Here is a 23076-nt window from a genome sequence, read left to right on the forward strand (position 1 = left end):
TAACATAGTTTCTGTGGAAAGATATGCTTCACTTAGTGGATACATACTCTTAAATGCAACCTACTTATAAACTGAGAATAACTGACTGTAGTATGAGATCTGTGTATGAAGAACCAAAAACTTCTGAAATCATTTCATAGTATGGAGCATCGAAACATTCAACCCAGTGCCTTTTGCCTTTTTTGTTTGAGACAGCATGTCGCTCTGTCACCCAGGCTGGAGTTCAGTGGCATGAACATGACTCACCACAGCCTTGACCTCCTGGGCTCCAGGCATCCTCCCACCTCAGCCTTCCAAGTAGCTGGGATACAGTCATGAGCCACCATGCCTGGCTAATTTTTATATTTTTTGTAGAGATGGGGTTCCAGCGTGTTGCCAGGCTGGTCTGGAACTTCTGGGCTCAAGCGATTCACCTGCCTCAACCTCTCAAAGTGTTAGAATTACAGGCATGAGCCACTGTGCCTGGTGCCTTTTGCTTTTTTCTGGGAGTTGCCACAACCCCTGCTTCAACTAATGACTCTTTTAGCCCCTTTCCCAAATTATTTTTGCTTTCATTAGTCAGACCATATGGTAATTATGTATTTTTTATTAAAAATTATTTCTCATTTCTGTTTCATTAATTTTTAGTTTACCGCAACAAGAATTTCCTATTAAACATTGTTACAGACCGGAAGGGGGCAGAGCAGTGGGAGTAGGGTTGTGAATTAGGACAGGACAGTGTGTCTGCACTTCCCTTTTTCAGTTCCAGCCTGATGGTACTGCCAGTGCTGCCATCTCCCCACTCCTTCCCTCAGCCTTTTCAGCATCACAGCACGGCATTGCATTGATCTAATATACTTTTTTGCGAGTTTAGGACACTTCACATAGTGTCTCACCTTAAAGATGTTTTGATGAGTACAGACCTATTTATTCCCATTTCACAAATGAATTGAATTGTGCCTTTACTGTAACATTAACATTATTAGCCTTGTATTATTGTTATTATAGATAGGATGGCCATATAATTTATTATCCCAACTGGCATTTTTTCTGAGTGAAAGAGAGTGTTATTAATAATTACATCCAGACAAAGGGTGTAAACGAGGACTGTCCTAAGCAAATGGGCCATATAATCACCTTCGCCATATGGCTTATCAGCCTGCTTCAGTTGTACTTACCTTTATCTTTGTCTTGCTCCCTCACTAAGTTGTTATTAAATTGATCTAAGTTTTGTGCCAAGATTTCTGCTACTGCTAAACCCTGGCTCTACCTCAGTTTGGTTTATCAGTCTGAGTCTTTTTGTATTGTTTAGCTTGTTTTCTACTAACATGACGGAAACACTCAGCAACTTTCCATTCCTTTTTCTTTTTTGCAGATAAGTGATTTTTTGTCTTTTTTTCTCTAGAAATAAATTTAAATAGCTTAATAATTTAAGTAGCTTTTAAAATTTTTAAATAAATTTTAAAAGAAAAATAGCTTTTTCTTATATTAAAATAATGTTGACTCTTTCATTGACTTTTAGAATTTTTTTTCAGTAGCACATTTCTTGGTTTTCCCAAATTTTCTTTTTTTTTTAAAAAACAAAAAAATGTCCCCAGCTTTATTGAGGTATATTTAACAAATAAAGATTGTGTATATGTAAGGTATATGATATGGTGATTTGATATCTTTATACATTGTGAAATGATTATTATCGCAGTCTTATCACCTCACATGTCAAAGGGTACAAACTTTCAGTTATAAGATGAAAAACTCTGGGGATCTAATGTGTAGCTAGTTACTATAGTTAATAATACTGTATCATATATTTGAACTTTGCTAGGAGAGTAGATCTTTTGTGTTTTTACCACAAAAACAAAGGTAACCAAGTTTTCATATCTGAAGAATTTTATATAATAGTCTTAAGTTTTCCTATGAACCTCTCCAGCATTTAGCCTGCAGGAAGTTCTCCAAGCACTGACTGCTGCAGTCACTGATCACATAGTCTCAGGAGAGAGTTCTGCTCTAGAAAGCTGTTTGGATTGTCGTAAGGTAAAGTGCTAAACTATATCAGGGAGGTGTAAGGTAAATAGTTCTTATCCTCAGATAACCTCACATTTAATGCTGTCTCACGTTATCTTCAGCAGTACTTTTTTGAGATGGACAGAAGTGTTCTCTCTTATAGATAAGGAGACAGAGGCTTAAGAGAGATTAAGTTATTTAAGTTACATAGTGTGTGTAAGGAGCACTAGGATTAGAGTCCAACTGTTCCAACTACTGTTCATTCTTCATAACATATTTAGGCATAATTTCCAGTTTGTTTTTTTTTAAATTTTTAAATTTTTAACTTGTATTCAGTTTTGAGCCGTGGAAGCTGAAAGAGGCTCTCTGCATACATTCTTGAACTGGGTTTCTGTTAATATTGGATGGTCTGTTAATGTTAATATTGGAAACTTCTGGGTATTTAGTTCATTTACTAGGACCTCATACCCTGCTTGTTCCCTGTATTTTGGTTTGAATCTTACCATACTGAGTAAATTAGCACTCTAGGGGCTTGCTTTAGTACTTTTTCCCTGTCCTGCCCCTACATCTTGGCATGTGCTTCCTATCATCTAAACTCGTGAGAACTATTCCTGTTTGACACGGTCCATCTTAAGGACTCTACCAAGAGTTATCTTGAGTCTTATCTTGAGCTTGGCTGGAGGATTCACCTTGCCTCTTTCCCCTACTTATTAAATCTGTATTAGACTTTCTATCTTGGCCTTTCTGGGTCTGGCCTGATACTGTTCTTGACTTAGCATTGGTACTACCAAATATTGATGACATGCTTTGTACCACCCCACTGGCCTTTTAATAATCTTACTGGATCTAAAGGGCTGAATCGGATAAAGATAACTTTTTAAAATTAAAGAATATTTTGCCTGGATCCTGAAAATGTTACAAACAATTGATAATGAATATTTAAGAGCCTTTTACTTTAATTGTCAGTCCTTGCTAACTGACCTTTATTATTTTTTAATATCATACAAGTACCTGAAATTTCTTTTAAGTGTTAATTGCGGATGTTTGAAAATTTTTATGCGTGGTTTTTGTTTTGTTCTCATTTTCCCTTTGTTTTCTTTTCTTTGGCCTCCTGAAGGGCTTGGCAAACAGGTCTAAGGGCATTGTTGACCACTTGGTTAAAAACAAAACACATGTAAGATTTTGAAGTTCTCGTTTATATATTTAGCACTGTACTAAATATGGGGCAGATTGAAAAACTGAATATAGGCCCCATGAGTTAACTGTCTAGTAGGGCATATAATGTCATGCATGTATATACCACAAGGCATGTTACGGCAAACGATGTCCTAGTAATACGCATGAATCGTGGCATGCTCTTGTGATGCACATCTGTTAGGGGAGCATCAAACAAAGCTCTGCGTAGAGTCGTTAAGACAGACTTTGTGAAATGGGAATAGTTTTCATGGGTTTAGATGATAGGAAGCACATGCCGTGATGTAGGGGCAGAACAGGGAAGTACTAAAGCAAGCCCCTTGAGTGCTGGTTTACTCAGCAGCAAATCATGCGGTCTGACTGGAGTCTTAATGTTGTTGAGGATAGGATTGAAAAGAACCTGCTTGGTTTTGCTTCTTCCTGCTCTTGCCTACTTTTCGGATTTCTTAGTTGTTTTTACTTTTCCTCCACCGTAAGTGTATGTTTTCGGTAAGATTTTTATCTTTGGGCCTCTTTCTTTCACTTCCTAGGACATTTTATTCAGGCCCATGGTTTTAATGATCACTTCTGCAAATATTCAGTTCTTTCTTCTGTCCACAATTTCATTCTCATGTTTGGCCTGTGCAGATCTCCAACTCAGTGTCCTAAGTGCTAATGAAATACATTGCTTTCTGTCTGTGCTTTTCTTTTTAGAAAGTCTCTTGCTGGACCAATCACTGCCTTCCTTAAAAACACTGATTCTTATTTCTCTTTAAATGTGGTGGTGTTTTTATTAGTGGTATCACTGTTTTACCTACAACGGAGGCTTAGTGCTCCAGCCTTATCTTTGTTTGCTGCTTTGTCTGCCTCTCTGAGTTGAGTTTTATTATTATTATTTGATTTCTAACTAGTCTTGCCATTGCTTATCTTTTCCTTTTTGTAAATCCATTTTGACAATTATTACTTAGTTTAAACATTTTAGAACATAATATTTTGCTATTCTCTCCCCTACTCAAAAATTTATATTAGAGCCCCATAGTCCAGTGGTCTCAAATTTTAGTATGCATTAAAATTGCCAGGAGGACTTGTTAAAACACAGATGGCTGGGCCCACCCTCAGAGTTTGTGATTCCGTAGGTCTGGGATGAGACCCAAGAATTTGCATTTCTAATAGATTCCCAGGCAGTGCTGATACTGCTGGTCCAGGGACCATGCTCTGAGAACTGCTGCCATAGTCTTCCAAATATGGTTTGGGCTTCTTAGTTTGACATTCATGATCTTTTACAGTCTGGTCATATTCTGCCTTTGTAGCCATGATCATTTACTGTGAAGCTTCTTTGTGTGCTCTTTACTTTAACCAAAGTGAACTACTGACAGACAGCTTTTTGTACACATCCTGTATTCTCATGAGTATACAGGCATTTCCCTTAGGATTTCGTTCAGTCTCTTCTTGTTTCATCTTGCTTGTCAAACCATCTTTTAAGATTAATTTAAAGATTTAGTTCAAGTGGAATCTTTTCTCTGTTTCTTGTTTTTTGTATTTTCTTCTATCATCCTTCTTCCAAGCCAAAGTAATCTCTTGCATTGCACTATTCCTTTATGTTATTTGTTGGTTTGTAGTTTAGCTTGACCCGTATGTCCATTTTCCATCCCTTATCCAGTTCACTCTTTGTGTTTTACCTGTCCCACATTAGTTGCAGAGCATATGTGTGGTGATGGGGGAAATGAAATTTTCTGTAGATTATAAGCAGAAGGCCTAATAAGCCAGTATTCCCTGAATATTGATAGAGGATTTTCACGTTCAAAGAAATGGGTTATAGTTATTACCCTGAATCTCACTGATGGCAGCGAGATTTAAATTCTTACTTTCTCCCCTTAAAAAAGGACATTTAAAAATTATACCATGTAGCAAATTAATGGGATCTCCTAATTATTGGCTTTCTTAAAGATCCTAAGAGATGAGCAGTACCTTTTAAAGGTAAGTATCTTTTTAATGAATAAAATTGTGCCTATATAACATAATGAATTCCTTCAAATTCTTAATGGCTTAAAGTTTTTTGAGTTATATTTTATATACAATTCAATGTAGAGATTTTAGGTGTATAGTTTGATGAATTTTGAAAACTACACACTCAATTGTATTAATTGAGATTTGATTCTCAAATTTTAAAACTTTCACTTTCTTTTGTAGAAGACAATGAAGAGAAATCTTTGTATTACTGTAAAACCTGTTGTGTATTGTTTGGTCACTAATTTAAAAATAAATTCCATTGCTAGTTTATTTCCCATACTTGGTGATATGTTTAAAATCTTATCCCAGCAATCTAACAACTAACTGTAGATGTTACGATTGGGGTTGGGAAGTTTTTTCTGTCACTGTCTGTGTCAGATAACCACTGGGGGCTCACCATCTGCATTTGTGTCCATAAGCTTTATCTTCTCTCCTACTACTGTGGATTCACTGTCTGTGTTCTTGCAAAGTGAATTTCTTTACCTGTGTACTTGATCTCATCCCCTATCCCTACTCTAAGGCAGTCCTTTTGCAATTTTTCTCTCCTCAGCAACCATATTTTCCGTTTTCTACTGTAATTTGCTCATGTGTTCAAACCTGGCATTATTTTTCTTACCTTTACACACAACAGAAGAACTTCTTGACTCTCCTTCTCCGTTTGGTTATTACCTCATTCTTCCCTCCTTTGATTAGAAAACAAAAACTCTCAAAAGGACTTCTGTACTGTTTCTCTCCTCTTGATTTTCTTGAGCTCACTTAGGCTTTTGACTTCATTACACCACCAAAATTATTCTTATTGTGCTTATTAGTGATGTCCATGTGGCTATGCAGTGGTCAGTTCTCAGTCTTCATATCACTAGTGTCATGATATGATTTAATATATTTTCCTTTTTTAAAGCAATTTTTTAAAAAACTTGATCTTAGAGAAACCATGCCCTCCTTATTTTATTTCTACTATATTGGTTGCTGCTTTTCAGTTTCTTTGCTGGTTTTCCCTTTATCTCCTTGGACTACACGTATTAGTCTGTACATTGCTTTGCTTATTTTTACTGACCCTCTTGGTTATCTTACCTAATTTCAAGGCTTTTACATACCCTGTAACCGAGTCCTGAGCTCTGGCTTCATATATCCAACTGCATCAACATCTCTACTTAAATATCTATTTAGTCATCTTAAATGTAAGGTTTAAAATTGAGTCCTGATTTCTTGCTTGACTCAAATCTCTTCTCTCTTGTCTTTGTTTTTTACAATGGAGTTGCTGTTTAAACAGCTGCATTATAACAATCTTTGAGTGGGCCCAAAAATTTGGCATCATCCTTGATGTTTTGTGATCTCATCTGCCATTGTTGATCGTTGCTGGGATTCATTAATTTATTAATGGTTGAAAAAATGCCAGTATTTTAATTCTATCCTTTTTTTTCATTAATTGGAATACTCTTTAAAGAAACATTTTAACACATCAATTATTTGGTTTCCTGTTTGTATAGGAAAGGCAAGAAAAATGATTGATTGATTCCCCTTATTTACACATATTCAAAATAATTAGGTAGTTTCCAAGGATCCTCTAAAGGCGATGAGAGGCAGGCTTGTGTGTATGTTTAGTATCATGAACTCATGATTTTAAATGAGCTTCAGGCCATGTTATCTTTTTTGTTGTTGTTTAAATTGCCCCAGTTTTGGCCAGTGGAAACTTACTTAGGCTCGCACCTGGATCCTTTAGGCACAACCTCGCCTTTGATAGGTTTCTTGCTTTCCACAGTGACAAAATGTTCCATGTCCAGCTTGTACATTTCTGGCCCCAGAGTTCTGCTTTCTTCAGCTGTTTCTTCAAGGAGCTTTAATTTTGTTTAGTCAGAAACAGTATCTGATAGACCCCAATCCAAGTGCTAGCAGCACTCCGTTAGTCATTGTTTCTATGTCTTCTCAGTGGATGGGGCTAAGAAATATTTTGTTGTTACTTTCTTTTTTTCAAAGATAATATACACTATGAATTCAGTCTGATATTTATGATTCAGATTTAGTACTACAGGGTTTTAATTTAACTTTATTGGTCTTACCCCTGTATTTTCCTGTAGTCACACTGAAAATTTTGATTCTTAACAATACCAGCATAACTAGTCAGGATAAGAATACTAACGTTAAAACCAGTGGTGTAATTACCAAAAACAGTTTAATTATCTTGGAGTTCTTTTTTTTGTTTATAGACATATCCCTCTAGGCAAATATGATTAAAATCAGTGAGGATAGTTCCTAACTGTATGGTTATACCACTATCTAGATAATGTGGTTAGGTTTAATTGTTTTATTTTACTTGTGATTTTTAAGGATTACCTTTTAAAATTAATTTTGTTTTTATAATTATTGTTTTATACAAATATATATACATGGTTCCACAGTCTAATCTATGAAACAAAGTATATGCAAAAAGTATCACTTCTGTCTTTGTCTCATATACCGTATTTTCTCCATCCCTTTAAAGATAACCTTTCCCCTTCTTATTTTATGGTTTATTTGTTCTTTAATTTTTAAAATACAAGCAAAATATTTAAGTATTTTTATTCCCTATTTCCTTAGCAGATTAACCTTACTTGCTTCGAGTAACAATATACTTTTGATTTGACTTGTTTTCTTAGTTTCTGGGTCTCACATGCTAGGAAGTATGCTCTCTGAGGGTAGGGATTTTTGTTTCTTTTGTCTTGCTCTATTCCCACCATTGGTCCATAATAGATACTCAGTAAATATTTTTGTGAATAATTGCATTGTGCATTCATGGTGTTTTATCTCAATGCAAATTAAAATTTGTTAAAATAGAAGCCATTACTAAATACTCCAATTAAGAGTGACAAGATACCAAGGAGCTCACACTAGTATTGTAAAAGTTTGTTTTTTTCTATTGTGTAATAATCTTTTCTAGTAACTTGTGAGAAGCTTCTCACACAAAGTTACAAAATGTTGTTTGTCAATTAACAATCAATGAATATCTGTTTTTCTCGTCAATCACGTGAATAGTATTTTCCCCAACACTATCTGTTAACTCTATGCGTATGTATTCTTATGTACATGGATTTGTGAAGGTGGTTCAATAAAGATTTTCAAATCTAATAGTGCATGGTGAATGTTTAAATGAATAAAGTGTATGTTGTGGGAATAGAGAGTATTTGGGAACTTTTTTGTTTGTAACTTTTAAGTTCAGGAGTACATGTGCAGGATGTGCAGATTTGTTACATCATTAAATGTGTGTCATGGGGGTTTGTTGTACAGATTATTTCATCACCCAGGTATTAAGCCTAGTATCCACTAGTTACTTTTCCTGATCCTCTCCCTCTTTTTATCCCCCACCCTCTGGGAGTCTCCAGTGTGTGTTGTTCCCCTCCATGTGTCCATGTGTTCTCATGATTTAGCTCCCACTTACAAATGAGAACATGCAGTATTTGGTTTTCTGTTCCTGTGTTAGTTTGCTAAGGATAGTGGCCTCCAGTTTCATTTGTGTCCCTGCAAAAGACATGATCTTGTTCTTTTTATGGCTGCATAGTAATCCATGGTGTAAATGTACTGCATTTTCTTTATCCAGTCTCTCATTGATGGGCGTTTAGGTTGATTCCATGTCTTTACTATTGTGAATTGTACTGCAGTGAACATACATATGCATGTGTCTTTATAATGATAGATATGATTTATATTCCTTTGGGTGTATACCCAGTAATGAGATACACTAGTTTGAATGGTATTTCTGCCTCTAGGTCTTTGAGGAATGGCCACACTGTCTTCCACAATGGTTGAACTAATTTACACTCCCACCAACAGTGTAAAAGTGTTCCTTTTTCTCTACAACCTCTCCAGCATCTGTTATTTTTTGACTTTTAATAATAGCCATTCTGACTGGTGTGCAATGGTATCTCATTGTGGTTTTGATTTGCATTTCTCTTATGATCAGTGATGTTGAGCTTTTTTCATATGCTTGTTGGCTGTATGTATGTCGTATTTTGAGAAGTGTCTCTTCATGTACTTTGCCCACTTTTTAATGGGGTTTTTTTTTCTCATAAATTTAAGTTGTATTTGGGAACTTTTCGTACTTTTCACTCAGTGTTGCTGTGAACTTAACAAGCCTGTGAACCTAAAACTGCTCTAGAAAATAAAGTCTCGGAATCCATGGCATGTTTACAACATTATAGTGATGTCAGTTAGATTTGTGCTATGTGTCTTATATGTAAAATTGTTGCATTTGTATATGATGTCATTAATGTTAGTTGGACATGCAAAAATCATTATTTTTCTTCTATTAGTATTAAAGTGAAAAAAGTAAATGGAATATCCCAGAAACAGAACTGTGTATGTTTATGGTTAAGTTGAACCATAGGCAAATATTGATGTCCTACCATGTTTCAGTTGTATAAAGATAGTGTTGCAGATTATTGGGAATATTAAAGTTATTTCAATAAGTAATGCTTGAGTAATGAGTTAAGATTTAGAGAATGAAACTCAATTCTGACCTTTCACCTTATATAAAAAATAAACCAGATATATTAAAAAATTGACAAATGTGAAACTATACCAAAATTAGAAGAAAATATAGGTGATTACTTAACAGAACTTATTGGAACCTCTGATAAGAACCTGTCAGTTCCCTTAATGTAGTCTGATCAAACCTGATTCTTTAAGATTAGTAATGGAGGAAGAATCTGATGAGTGGAACTGCTCAAGTCATAGCTTTGACTCTTACTTCCAGATATCTTTCTTCTCTGTGTGAGGGGCCTCACTATTTGCTGCTGTAGTCACCTGACTAGTTTGTGTGTGTGTGTGCGCACGCATGCGTGCACGCATGTATGTCCACATGCTCCTGTGTGCTTGCACTTCTGTGCACTCTTTTTTTCTGACTTTCCGATGGCATATCCCTTTCCTTTTGCTTCCTACAAAGCTGAAACAAATTTTGAATGGCTTTATAGCCCTTAATCTTTAGAAAAAGGATGCATAGACATAAAAATATGCAGTTGGATAATCTGGTTTATTACATCAGTTTACCAGTTTGGTTTTGTGGTTTCTTATAATTCGCGGTCTCTTGTGTTATTTCCCTGTGTCAAAAACCATCTTTGCTTACTACTGGTCATTAAATGATTCCAGACCCTGTATACTAGACCTAAGAGATGGGGACTAGCAAGCTAGAGTTTTATTTGACTATATTTTAGGATGATTTTGGCTGCAAGTAATAGAATACCTGAATTCAAGTGGCTTGAACAATAGGAGTTTAATATTTGAAAATGCATTATCATAAGTGAGGAGCTAAATGGTTTTAAGGTTAGTACAGAGGCTCAGTGATGTGTAGGTCTCTGCGTTAGCTTTTCTTTCATTGGCTTTCTACTCATGGTTGGACGTGGCTGCAGTAGCTCCAAGTGTTGTATTCTCCCATGATAACATCAGAACTTAGGAGGTTGGAGGGATGCTGTTCTTCTTTCATCTCTGTCTCTCTTTCTCTGTTTTATTAGAGAGAACACTGACAGATTCCCATATTAAAATAAGTATGGAATAAACATTTTACATACGAAATACAAATAGTTAATAAAAGTTTGATAATTTATAATCTTAAAATTATAATAAATTCATATCGAAACATATTACATTTTATTTTTCAAATGGTACAAATATATATATAAAATGATAAAGCTTGTGAAAATGTCTTGATTCAGGTACTCATAATACCAGTGTGGGGAGGGGGGGAAATTGGCCGGGCCAGGGCTCTCTTTGCAGATTATCTGCAGTCAGAAGTGTGGGACTTGGAGGAGGGGGCTGAGGCCACAGCCGCATCTTGATCAGGCTTTCTCCAGCCCTCCATCAACCTCACCAGATCTCCATTCTTTGCCACGAGGGCCAACACGTGAGACCCCATCTTCCTGCTTGCCAGCCCTAGACCTGTTGGAGCATAAAGCGCTTCCTCCCCAGGTCTGAGTGTGTGGGGCTCTGCTTTGGCACTGCCCCACGGAAGCCACGGCCTCTTCATTCTGTTTCTGTTGTTTTGTTTTTAACAACTGTACTTTGCACACATGAAAAAAAATAATAAAAGTTGTTCCAGAGGCAACTTGACTCTGTGTATCAAAAGCCTTATAATCGTATGTCTATCTTTTTCTAAGAACCTATCCAAAGGAAATCATCAGAAGTTGGCAAATATATATATACAGGGATCTTTCTTTATAATCAGGAAAATTTTTACATGCTGTAAACATTCCATAATAGGGATATTGCAGGTGAAAATTCCATTCTAATTTACAAAAGCAAAAAGGAAATGTATTGGGTCATGTAGCTGAACAATCTAGAATTGTTCAGGTATGACTGGATTCTTGTGCTCGAACACCTGTCATCAGAACTCTGCCACTTTCTCTCAGCTTTGCTTTCTTTGCTGGCCGTATTATTCTCAGGTTCGTTCTCCCTGTATGTCTCTCAACAGCTCTAGGTCAAATCCTGCTAGTTTTCTGTGGCCACAGCAGAGAGAGCTTATTTTTTCCAGGTGTTCCAACGAAAGTGCTGAGTGGGATTCATATTGGTTCTAATAGTTCTGACATCGTCATATGCCTACCTCCAGCCCCTCCCTGTGGAATAGGGATAGTCTTATTGGCTAGGCTTCCTCAATTCAAACATGCATCTCCACAGAGGGGACGAACTGGCAGACCGTGACATGTTTGCAAAAAGAAGTAGTGTTCAAAATGATGGCCTTGTATTTGATCAGGCACAGTGGCATACGCCTGAAATCCTAGTGTTTCGGGAGGCAAGTTGGAAGGATTGCTTGAGCCCAGGAGTTCGAGACCAGCCTAGGCAACATAGTGAGACGTTGTCTCTATAAAAAAAAAATCTTAACCCCTCCCCAAAACTTCATATGATAAGGCAGTTTATTTTAGAATGTTTTCCACTAAAATTGCTTATAATTAGAATGTTTTGGTGCTAAAAGAGGCAGCCTTCAGTATTCCGGAAATGCCTTCATTTTCTGACATTGTGGGATAAATTATGTATTACTAATTCTTTAGTTTTTTTTTTTAAAGGAAATTGTAATTAATATTGCAGTGAACATTAGTAGTCTTGGGATTATTGAGTAACAAAGGGCTAGTGACTTCTCAGAAACCAAGTCTTTGGTTGTTAGAAGATTCTTGTTAGCTTCCTTGAGAAGTAAAAATGAGGAGAACTACAGAATAATGACTATTAAGTGGTGATGATAGGTAAGGCACACCCTAGTGAATTGACACAGTACATACAATGTATTCATTTTGTTTCTTTGTAGAATATTATTTTTTCTTCAGTCTTAATCTTCCAATATCACTTTTTACGGACTTAGAATAGAATTGCTTTTCTTTTTGTTTAGATAGTCTCTTATTTTTCCTTATCCTATTACATAGTAAATCTTGACAAATTAATTTTGATACATTATATTTTGGGTTTTATTAATATTATCCATATTTATAGCCAGTGTTATTCTCTGAATGCTGAGTGCCACAAAGCTTTCTCATAATTATCAATGTCTGTATTCATTCAAAATATTTCTAAAAGTAGCAACTCCAGAATTTACTTTGGTATGATCTGTCTTATGGTCTAAATTATTGACCTTTATTTTATCTCACAGTCCTGTATGTATTTTAACATAGTTAAGTAGTAAAATTCTTTTATTGGTGACTAGACGAACTATATAACTCATCATTAAAATGGTAAGTACTAATGTAAAGTTTCTTTTTCAATGAGAACTATGTGTGGTTTATTATATATATGTATAGTGAAATAAAGGCCCTATAGTGGTTATGAAATTGGTATCCAGCTTCTCTTTCCAAAGAAAGTGGTAATAACCTCTAATCAGTGTGCTTGAGGAACAGTTCTGATACAGTTTTAGGTCTGCTTCCTGTGTCTCACTCTGAAATGCCTCCATCTTACTTCAGGGTCTTTATGGTTGAATTTGTGTATGTGTGTGTGTTAACTTAAGCAGATGCTCACAGTTTAATGTGTAAATATTGTATTTCCTCCTTGGCTCCTCCTCTTATCTTCCTGATGGCCCATCCCATCCCCCATTCATTATCAGTGTTACTGCTTGTGATTTTTCTCCTGTAACATTCTTTATGTTCATAAAATCATATGCAAATATATACATAAGTTTTTACATTTTTGCTTTATAAAAATATTAATCAAATTGAATACTTAAAATATTTTAATGAAGAATATTTCTAAATTGTATTTTATAAATACAATATAGCTTTCTTTTAAGTGCTTATAGGTACTCACTCAACAGTGAAAGTAAGTGTAACACACGGTATTCTCAGTGATGGATACTAGAAATAATTACCTGGCCCTCCGTATAACACATAATCTTATCTGCAATATATTTCCACTGTTAGTGCTCTACAACTTAATTAGAGCTCTAGTATCAAAAAGAACCAGTGACAGCTATTTCATGTTTTAAGCATTCAGACTAATTGTAGTCTTTATGTTTTTATGACACAAAACAGCTTTCAGTTGACTCTGTTGAAATTAAAAGCTTCTTCAATATATACTTTTTGTCTTATTGGTATTCTCTTATGTACAAAAACTGCATACCTATGGTACAATCTACACACTCCTGTTCTAGATAGAAATTTTGATTCTCTCTTAAACCATAAATTCAGATTGGAAGAAGCATTATGGCTTGAATGTGTTCCCCAAAATTTATGTGTTGGAAGCTTAATCCACAATGTAACAGTGGTGGGTGGTGGGGCCTCATGGGAGGTGCTTAGACTATGAGGGGATTAGTGCCACAATAAAAAGGGCCTGTGGGAGTGGGTGCTCTTTTATGCCCTTTAGCCTTCTGCTATATTAGGATGTAGTAACAAGGCACTCACCAGATGATGCCGGTGCCTTGATTTGGACTTCCCAGCCTCCAGAACTGTGAGAAAAATAAACTTATGTTCTTTATAAATAATCACACAGTCTCAGTTATTCTGTTATAGCAGCACAAAATGGACTAAGACAAAGCTGTTTTTTGATAGAATGCCTCCTTTCATGTGACCCTATGACTCTGGGAATGCTGTGTTGTTCTTGGGAGTTATCAAGCAGTGCCTTGGTGGACCCAAGTAACATTAGGCTAGAAGTTAAGAGAGAGTATGAAAATGTACATTAGAAGCTTTCATAGGTTTGTTGTTCTTTTTTTTTAAATGTATCAGATCAGCCATCAAAGCTTCTAATCAGCATGAAACAAATTCCAGAGTGATCAAACTCAACTGATGTAATTTTATTAAATATCAGATAGCTATATTGTAAGCTTTTCTTTTTTATTAAGGGTAAACGGATATACCTGCTTTTACATTTTGCCCTGATGGTGTCATAATTTGTCAAATGTTTCTTACTGGTGGGCAGTTTGGATAGTCATAAAATTTTTATTCATAATATTGCAATGAAAACTCTTGAACTTTTTATACAGTTATCTGAGCGTTATATAGAACAAATTCTGAAAAGTAGAAATTCTTGGTTAAAGGTAATGAGCATTTAACATTTTAATTGATATTGCTAGAATTTTCCCCCTGCAAAGGTTACACTAGTTTGTACTTCCACAGATGTACGAATGTGCCATTTCCCACACAAAGTCCCATCTTTTCAACTCAGGGAAACTGCCTGGCACTGTTGGGTTCCCTCTTCTTGCACCTTTTCCTAGAAATTCTCTCCAGGAACTCATTTAGGGCAGTCATACGGCACAGTTGTTTGTTTCTGGTCATCTCAGGGATCACTGTTCATTGTGTTCAGTGCCTTGTGTTCATGCCTTGTGTTCAGTATCTTGAAAACTGTTGTTTGTATATTGTGTCTGTTTTTTAGTTGTTTTTTGAGGGCCTGTGAGTATGGTAAATCCAGTCCCTGTAACCTCATCTTTGCTGGTAATGCAAATTCTGACTTACTAAAGTTTAGCAAATAAAACACAGACGGAGATTTTTTTCATTTGTTAAATCTGAAATGCTTACCTCTACTTAAAGTGAATATTAACATGAATATTAATGTTAATTCCAAATGACTTGCTATATATATTTTTGATGTAATGGTGATTGGATATAATGTTAACTTATGTGATTGTGTGAGTATTGATCATGTCTAAGTAATGGATGGCAAGAAACACTCAAGTGGGTATTTAGGTATGCAGAGTTCTGGCATCAGAGGCCAAAGCCTAATGGTAGATTTTGGCTGGATCATGGTGGGAGGCAAAAGGACTTCTTACATGGCGGCAGCAAGAGAAAATGAGGAATATTCAAAAGCAGAAACCCCTGATAAGACCAAGACCATCAGATCTTGTGAGACTTACTACCACGAGAACAGTATGGGGGAAACTGCCCCCATGATTCAAATTATCTCCCACCGGGTCCCTCCCACAACAGGTGGGAATTATGGGAGTACAATTCAAGATGAGATTTGGGTGGGGACACATCCAAACCATATCAGAGGATGAGATCAAGGTTATTAAAACAAGGAATGTCTTAATAGTAACCTCTATCTCTATACAAATTACGGTGTCTTGGGTTGTGAGTTTCAGTTAAGATTTGGTATTGCTGTTGTTTGTAGATTTAATTCTTAGATCAGTGATTATCAGCTGGTGTTTGTAGTACCTCACACTGTCTTCATTCGTGTCCAAGAAATCATACAGAATATGTAAATCAAGGTAAAAATTCAGCTCATTATTTTGAAAAATAAATGATTTACAATAAAATAGTTGACATTGAGTGTCGACTATGTACCAAGCACTTTTTTTTTGCACTTCATGTGAAATAAAGAACTTAATCCTTATAACCCTTTGAAGGTGACCATTTTGCAGGGGAGAAAACTGAAGCACAGAGAGTCAAGTAACTTACTACAGTCATAAAACAAGTAGGAGATTTGAGATATCTGTGTAGTCTAGATCAATTCTGTGCTCTCAAACACAGTGCTATCTGTTTGATAGAACAATTTTAAGATGAAGAGAGAAACATGGGCAGTTCATGCTTTATTAACATGTTATCACATCTAAGAGTTTAGGATCCATGCATTTATACAGAACATCCAGGTGAGCATGGTGGTGAAGAACTTAGACTTTAGAATTCTTTAAAACTTACTTCCAGAATTGGGTCTCCTTTTAAATAGCTATATGAAATAGAATACATTACTGACTCTCTCTTAGCCTTAGTTTTTTCATCTTTAAAAGTGGGAATAATAGTAGTACTTTTCTTGTGGATTTTTTCCTCTGGGACATTATACTAAGCTATTTTAGTAGTATTTTCAAGACCTTGCAATTGTTTATGAAGAACCCATCTGTTTTACTGACTCACATATCAGACCTTGGACATTGTGTTGTTTTGATGACAGGTGTCGTTTGGGAAAGTCTCTGCTTACATTGTCAGTAAAGAAACTGTGGTGGTTTTCCGCTCCATCCCTGTTATGTATTTTGTTTCAGGATATCTGAAATGGGTGTATTGGGAAACCTTACATAAATGTCTGATATTCCCCAAAACATGTATTAAGCCTTCCAATATAATCAGAGTGATGCTCGTTTATTCACGTTTTAAACTTTGACATTGATTCAACATGGACATATAAAAACCACTCAAAATATTTTGTCTAACACTTTTGCATATACTATGTATGCCTTTTAATTTAATCTTTGTAACCTTATGTAGTAGACAATTTTATTTTCCTCATTCTACAGAAGAGAAAAATGGGGCTAATGAGCAGTTAAATGCTTGCAAATGTCTTATAGTAAGTAGCGGAGTCAGGTTTTGAGTATATGTCAGACTTGAGTCTGCATGCCTATGATGATAAATCACCTCTCCTGAGTATTGACGTCTTAAAATTATGTATCTAAAAATAGAAGGGGAAACAGACTTATGGAAATCAGGATAAAAATTGTGCAAAACAGGCCTCCCGAGGAACTAAAAGTAGAAAATCACCAAGAATGGAGGCTGTTCTTGGTGCTTTGTCTTTCCCTGTGGTCACCTCTGTTCTCTTTCATTATTTTCTCTTTCTGCATATTTATTGGCTTCCTCTGTTTGCCTTACCACCTAGACTGTCTCGACTACTCATAAAATGGTACATTCAACATCAGTGTGTTTATCACCCTAAAAGTCCAGAGCCATGGCCAAGTGGTCCAGTTTTTCATGATCTCAGTTATAATTTCCTGTGAGAAGAATCCTGCCATCCTGGCACAGGCTCAGGGTTGTTCTCCTCTAGGTGAGGTGTCTGTCAATCCTTTGATCAGATAGCTGTGGTTATGGATGATAGATTGAGAGGGGGTGACTAGACACACACAGGGATCTACACTAATGTTGGTGAGTATTTGGGAAAAGGGTATGGCCTGAATACAGCCCCAGAATATGTCTATAATAACATATATCAGATTTTATTAAAGTGGTGTCATAAAAATAACAGCACAAATACAACATTTAAGTTACAGGTATGAGAAACTGAAATCAGTTTATTATATGAAAACTAACTTCCCCAAACTGGATATGTAAAGCATTAACTTTCAGTGGTACTAGAAGAGTTTATTTAAAAGAATCGTCTGAGCGAATCTTTTAAAAAGAATATTCAGTAGTCATTTATTTGCTGAGCACTCCCATATGTACCTTGTCAATTTAGGATTCCCTATAGTAGGTTTGCATATAATTGGGTGTATTTACCAGGGAACTCTACATTATTTGCCATACATTATTTGAAGACTCACTTCATTGAATTTCAGATCCTATTTTCAGATTTCTCAATTCATGAATTCCAAATAAGAACTATTTGTCTTTTGACAAATGAATACAAAGAAGAAGTATTTATCTTTTGTGTATGCATTTTCAGTTATTGGTGACTGTTTTAAAATTTCTGTAGTTACCCTACTTCATTGCTAAAATGAGGAGGGGTTTTTAATAAAGTTTTTGAAAAGTCTGAACAGTCAGAATTATATGCTTTTTTCTTTAGGATACTGGGAAAAGGTTCCATAGAACCTGATGATTTTTAGTGTGTTTGGTTCATTTAAACATTTTCTAAACAAAAATATTTCTAATTATACTGGTTTCTAGTCACATTCTGTGATCAGCATGTTGAAGATCTGTAAGATACAGAATATACTTTTATTTCATGTGGTTTGTTACGAGTTATTGTGATATCCTGGAGACATACTTCTGTTTCAAAACAGAAGTATTTTTAGATGGTAATTCCAGGGAAAATACAATTCATTGTGTTTATTCAATTTTCACCCAACTTTATTAGGAATTTTATTTCTTAGGAATTCTTTATTATTTTTTCTTAGAAATTTCTTAGAAATTAAATTAAATTTCTTAGAAATAAAATTTCTAATTTCTTAGAAATTTTATTTCTAAGAATTCTTAGGAATTCTTAGGAGTTCTTTTATACCATATGAGCTATAGGTATCTTCAAAAGCTTTAAAAAATTAAACAAATCTTTTATTTTGTTAAGTATGTTTGGCATATATCCATAAGCTCATTCTGGCTTTTCTAAAATAGTTAAGTGGCTAGAATACCACATCTAGTCATGTGGAAATTTGCTTATTTTCTGTAATATATTGATCCTGAAATCACAGAACTGCACGTTTAGATTGTTTGAGTTCATGTAGTACAGATAATTTTTTAGGACATTGTCTTTAATATATATTACATAAATGAAACAGTTGCCATTTGTTCCAACTGATTGGACCATTTCCAAGGCAGATTTCCTCCCCGCGGTGTCCATTATTATGATTTTCAGTCTAGAATTTCTTTCCAGCTCTTGGACTTTTTCCAAGATAGAGACAATTTCTGAGCATCTCTTTGGTAGTCTCTACTGGATTTTGAAGGTGTCAGTCAAGAAGAGTTGGATGACAGGAGGACTTGTAGCATTCAGGCAGGCCCCCTTAAGTATAACTTAAGGCAGCATTTAGTAAAAAGGAGTAAGGCACTATTTAGAGCAGACAACAGATTACATAGATTTTTTTAGTTTAGTACTTTTCAAACTTTTGATGACGAAAGACCAGATGTTTAATTTCCAGTATATATGTACAGGGTGGACAAGGTGAGCATATTTATCATATGCTTGGCCCAGTTGCTGTGGAAGTGTTTTCTAATTGCCATAATGCTGACACTACTCTGCTGAATGACCACATGTTCAACAGTGTTGTTGATCCTAGAACATTGTTTCTTTATTTTGCTCCCAAGGTTGTCGAGCCTCAGAAAAGTTAAATGATTTGCTCAATATTATACAATTGTTAAAATTTTCTTTTTTAGTTTCAGTAGAGAGCAACTCTACTCAGGCAGAATTTGGTGTTTTGTCTGAAGGTGATGTTCATTGCCAGTGTAAAAGTCAGAAAAATATGCCTCTGGCATTTGTAGCTGTGGGGGAATTTTCAGTTTCTGCATTGTGGACTTCTGAAATCTTTTATGTGATCTTATAGTTTTGGAACAATAGAAAAAAAAGATACCACATAAAATAACGAAGCAAGAAAAATAAAAAATATTGAGGTAGAAAAAGCATAAGCAATTTAAAAACTATTAGTTTCACATAATTAGAGCAATGGGTACATATATGAGGAAAGTATCAAGAGATAAGGCCTAAAAGATTCTCAGAGATAAGATTAATAAGTGGTATTAAGCCATAAAATGGAGTTTGCTTTTTATTGTTAGACAATGGGAAATGGTTTAAAAAGTAAAATAGAACAGGTTAGTTTTTAGCAAAGATAATTTTAATGCCTTTTTTTTTTTTTTTTTAAGAGACAGGTTCTTGCCTTGTTGCCCAGGTTGGAGTGCAGTGGTGCAATCATAGCTCACTGCAGCCTCAAACTCCTGGGCTCAAGCAATTCTCCTGCCTCAGCCTATCTCTCTCTATATTTCAAAGTAAGATTAATAGAAGGTATACTTCAGTTTTGTAAAGTATACTTTAGCTCTAAACACCATAATCAAATGTCTTTGAATTAAAAGTAGTAGCTTAAAAAAGGCAGAAGAACATAGAAATATGATGCAGTAATTGAGAAGATTATTATTTATTATGTTTTGAAACATCGCTGTCACCAAGTATTTGGTAAAAATGAATGCAGTGATATTGAGGCAGTATATTATGCTGTTGAATATAACCAAATGGCTTGCGTTGGAATTTCAGCTCTGATATTCATTCTTTTTTCAACCTTGGGCAAATTACTTAGCCTCTTTGGGCCTTGGTTTCTCATCTACTGAATGAAGATAAATAATGCTTTCCTTATAGGACTGTCGTAAAGGTAAATGACTTTCTCTGTATGGACAGATATACAGTGGTCCCTTGGTGTCTGTGGGGGATTAGTTTCAGGACTCCCTCTTCCCTGCGGATACCAAAATTCATGGATACTCAAATCCCTTATATAAAAATGATATAGCATTTGGATATAACCTACAGACATCCTTCCATATAAATTGTTTCTAGATTACTTACAGTACTTAATACAGTGTAAATGCTATGTAAATAGTTGTTGTTGTAATATATTGTTTAGGGAATAATGATTTTTAAAACTCTGTACCTGTTCAGTACAGACACAGCCATCCATTTTCCCCCAAATATTTTCAATCCCACGAATACTGAACCCACAGATAAGGAGGGGGTGACTGTATACACCTATTTGTTATATAACTTAGAATAATACCCGGTAAATAATAAACATTGACTAAGTACTTCTACTGCTGTTGCTGGTGGTGGTGGCATTACGATTAGTAGCAGAAGACATTTCATTAAATACATTTTACAAACATGTAAGAATAATGTGACTACAGTACCAAAAATTTACCAGTTACTGTTTGAAAATAGTCACCCACTGGATATCAGATTTCATCTTTTTCTCCAGTTATCAAGACTAAGGTAATGAATTTATATTTAACTTAGTGTTTTCTCTTCTATAGTTCATCAGAGAAGATATGAAATATAAAGATGCTACTAATAAACACAGCCATCTGCACAGAGAAGATAAACATATAACGATTGAGGATTTATGGAAACGATGGAAAACGTCAGAAGGTAAGACTGCCTTCGTCATCTGGCTCCTTCCCCTTCTGCACATCTAGCCTGCTTAGTTGTTCTCAACTCACTTATAGTATGCTTTTACCAAAAAAATCAAAATAACATTTCTGTGAGGATATTTATATTTTAGTAAATAATTTTCCCTTCTTGTTTTTGAAAGATGATTTTTATCTTTCTGAGAGTCATTAAGCATCAGGCTGTTCTCATATAATTATAGTAGAATAAATAAGATAATGCATATCTGAGAGCCTAAAGTTATAAAGCATTATTTCAGCTATTACATGACATTATAAAAGGTTTAGCAAATAAACATACGGAAACACAAAGTTTTCCTTTTAGTTGTGGAGAATAGTTCCTAATGTTTTTAGGAGGCTATTACTGTTAAGCTTTTTCTTAAGTAAATCCTTTATGATGTCTCGTAATAGGTGTATGATAAAATTGGATAATTGGTATTTTATTCCCTTTCTACTGTTAAGTTCTCAAGGTGTATTATGGACAGTAATTGTTTAGTACAGGAAAAGTCTGTGATCTAAAAATCTCAACTTGGTTCCATATACTAGGAAGTTACTAAAATTAAAAAAATTTTACAAGTCCCCTAAACTTACATTTTGTTTTCAGTAACTCAACTAAAATTCCTTCTTTCTAATGCTTCTGTTCTTTCATAAAAGTCAGCAATTATATTGTAAGCATATATTTTTCTCTGAAAAATGAAATTAAAGGGACAGATTACCAATTAAGAGTGTAAAGAAATAATAAAGTTTACTTGAGTCATTATGATAACATTTAGAAGTGGGAAAATAAAGAAAACTGTCCCACCAATGCTCAGTATTTTTCTTAGTGTAGAAGATGGTAGATAGCTTGCTTACATGTGTTTCTGTTGAAATACACTTGGGTTGGGGAAGAAAGAAGAAAACAATTATGCACTTAAAAGAAAAATATATAGACTTTAAAAAGACCTCTCCATTTCTCTTCCCTACACCATTTTAAAATAACATGAGCTCGGATAGGAATAGAAATAAACAAATATCAGTTTCATGAGGAAAAGTGAAAATGGTGGGGAACTCAGCAAAAAACTTATTTTATTGACACGATATAGCTCAGCAATCCATAGATACTAAGAAGGGAGGTGGAGATCCATTACAGAGTCTATTGCTATTAGTATTTTTTTAAGGATTAAAGTATGTAATACATTGATTGGAACCCACTTGACTGTGTTTGAATGAAGAAAAAAATATTTGACCACTTAGGTCTTGTACTACCTTTGTTCAGCCACCATCGTCTCTTGCCTGGATAATTGTGACAGCCTAATTCATCTCCCTGTGTTTGTGCTCTGCTGTAGTCTCTTCTTTACCTAGCAGAGTACTCTAAAATGTAAATTAGATCTGCTCATTACTCTGTAGTGACTCAGAGTAATAGTCCAAATCTTTACAAAGACCCGTAAGCCTCTACATGTTCTGCCTTCTGTTTCCACCTCTCTCTCATCTCTTACCTCTTCTATTCCATGCATCTCTCTCGCTCACTGTGCTCCATTCATTCTGGACCTGTGGCTATTCCACAAATGCAGGAATGCATACATCCTCATGGCTAACTCCATCACCTCCTTTGTTAAAGTCTTTATCAAGGGTTATGGTCTCAGTGAAACCACTCTGGCCACCCTGTTTATTTAACATTGCTAACCTCCCCTTTTACTCATTTTTTTTTTTCTGGTACTCTTGATCTTTCTTACTCAGCTTCACACTTTCCTTTTCCCCATCGTGTATCACCTTCTAAGATACTATATAATTGACTTATTCATTATATATATCTCCCTTTGCCTCACCTCCAAGAATGTAAGTGTTATAGAGTAGGGGAACGTTGTATGTTTTGTTTATTAATGTGTCCTAAATAAAGAGGACTCTATTCTTAAACTCCTTTCTGTTTTCCCACCCTAGTGACTTTGGTGAG

At 35.2% G+C, this 23076-nt stretch overlaps 1 protein-coding gene across 7 annotated transcripts in view; it reads left to right on the plus strand.

Annotated features, from left to right (window-relative positions):
- STIM2 (stromal interaction molecule 2) overlaps positions 1–23076 on the plus strand; it is a 161332-nt gene that overhangs the window by 73819 nt on the left and 64437 nt on the right. For all 7 annotated transcript variants that reach the window (XM_055111261.2, XM_034958404.3, XM_034958405.3 and 4 more), the window contains one exon: positions 21015–21129. In XM_055111261.2, coding sequence (XP_054967236.1) covers positions 21015–21129 — 115 coding nt within the window. The remainder of the gene's footprint in view (positions 1–21014; positions 21130–23076) is intronic.

This window comes from Pan paniscus, chromosome 3 (genome assembly GCF_029289425.2).
Source record: "Pan paniscus chromosome 3, NHGRI_mPanPan1-v2.0_pri, whole genome shotgun sequence".
NCBI lineage: Eukaryota > Metazoa > Chordata > Mammalia > Primates > Hominidae > Pan > Pan paniscus.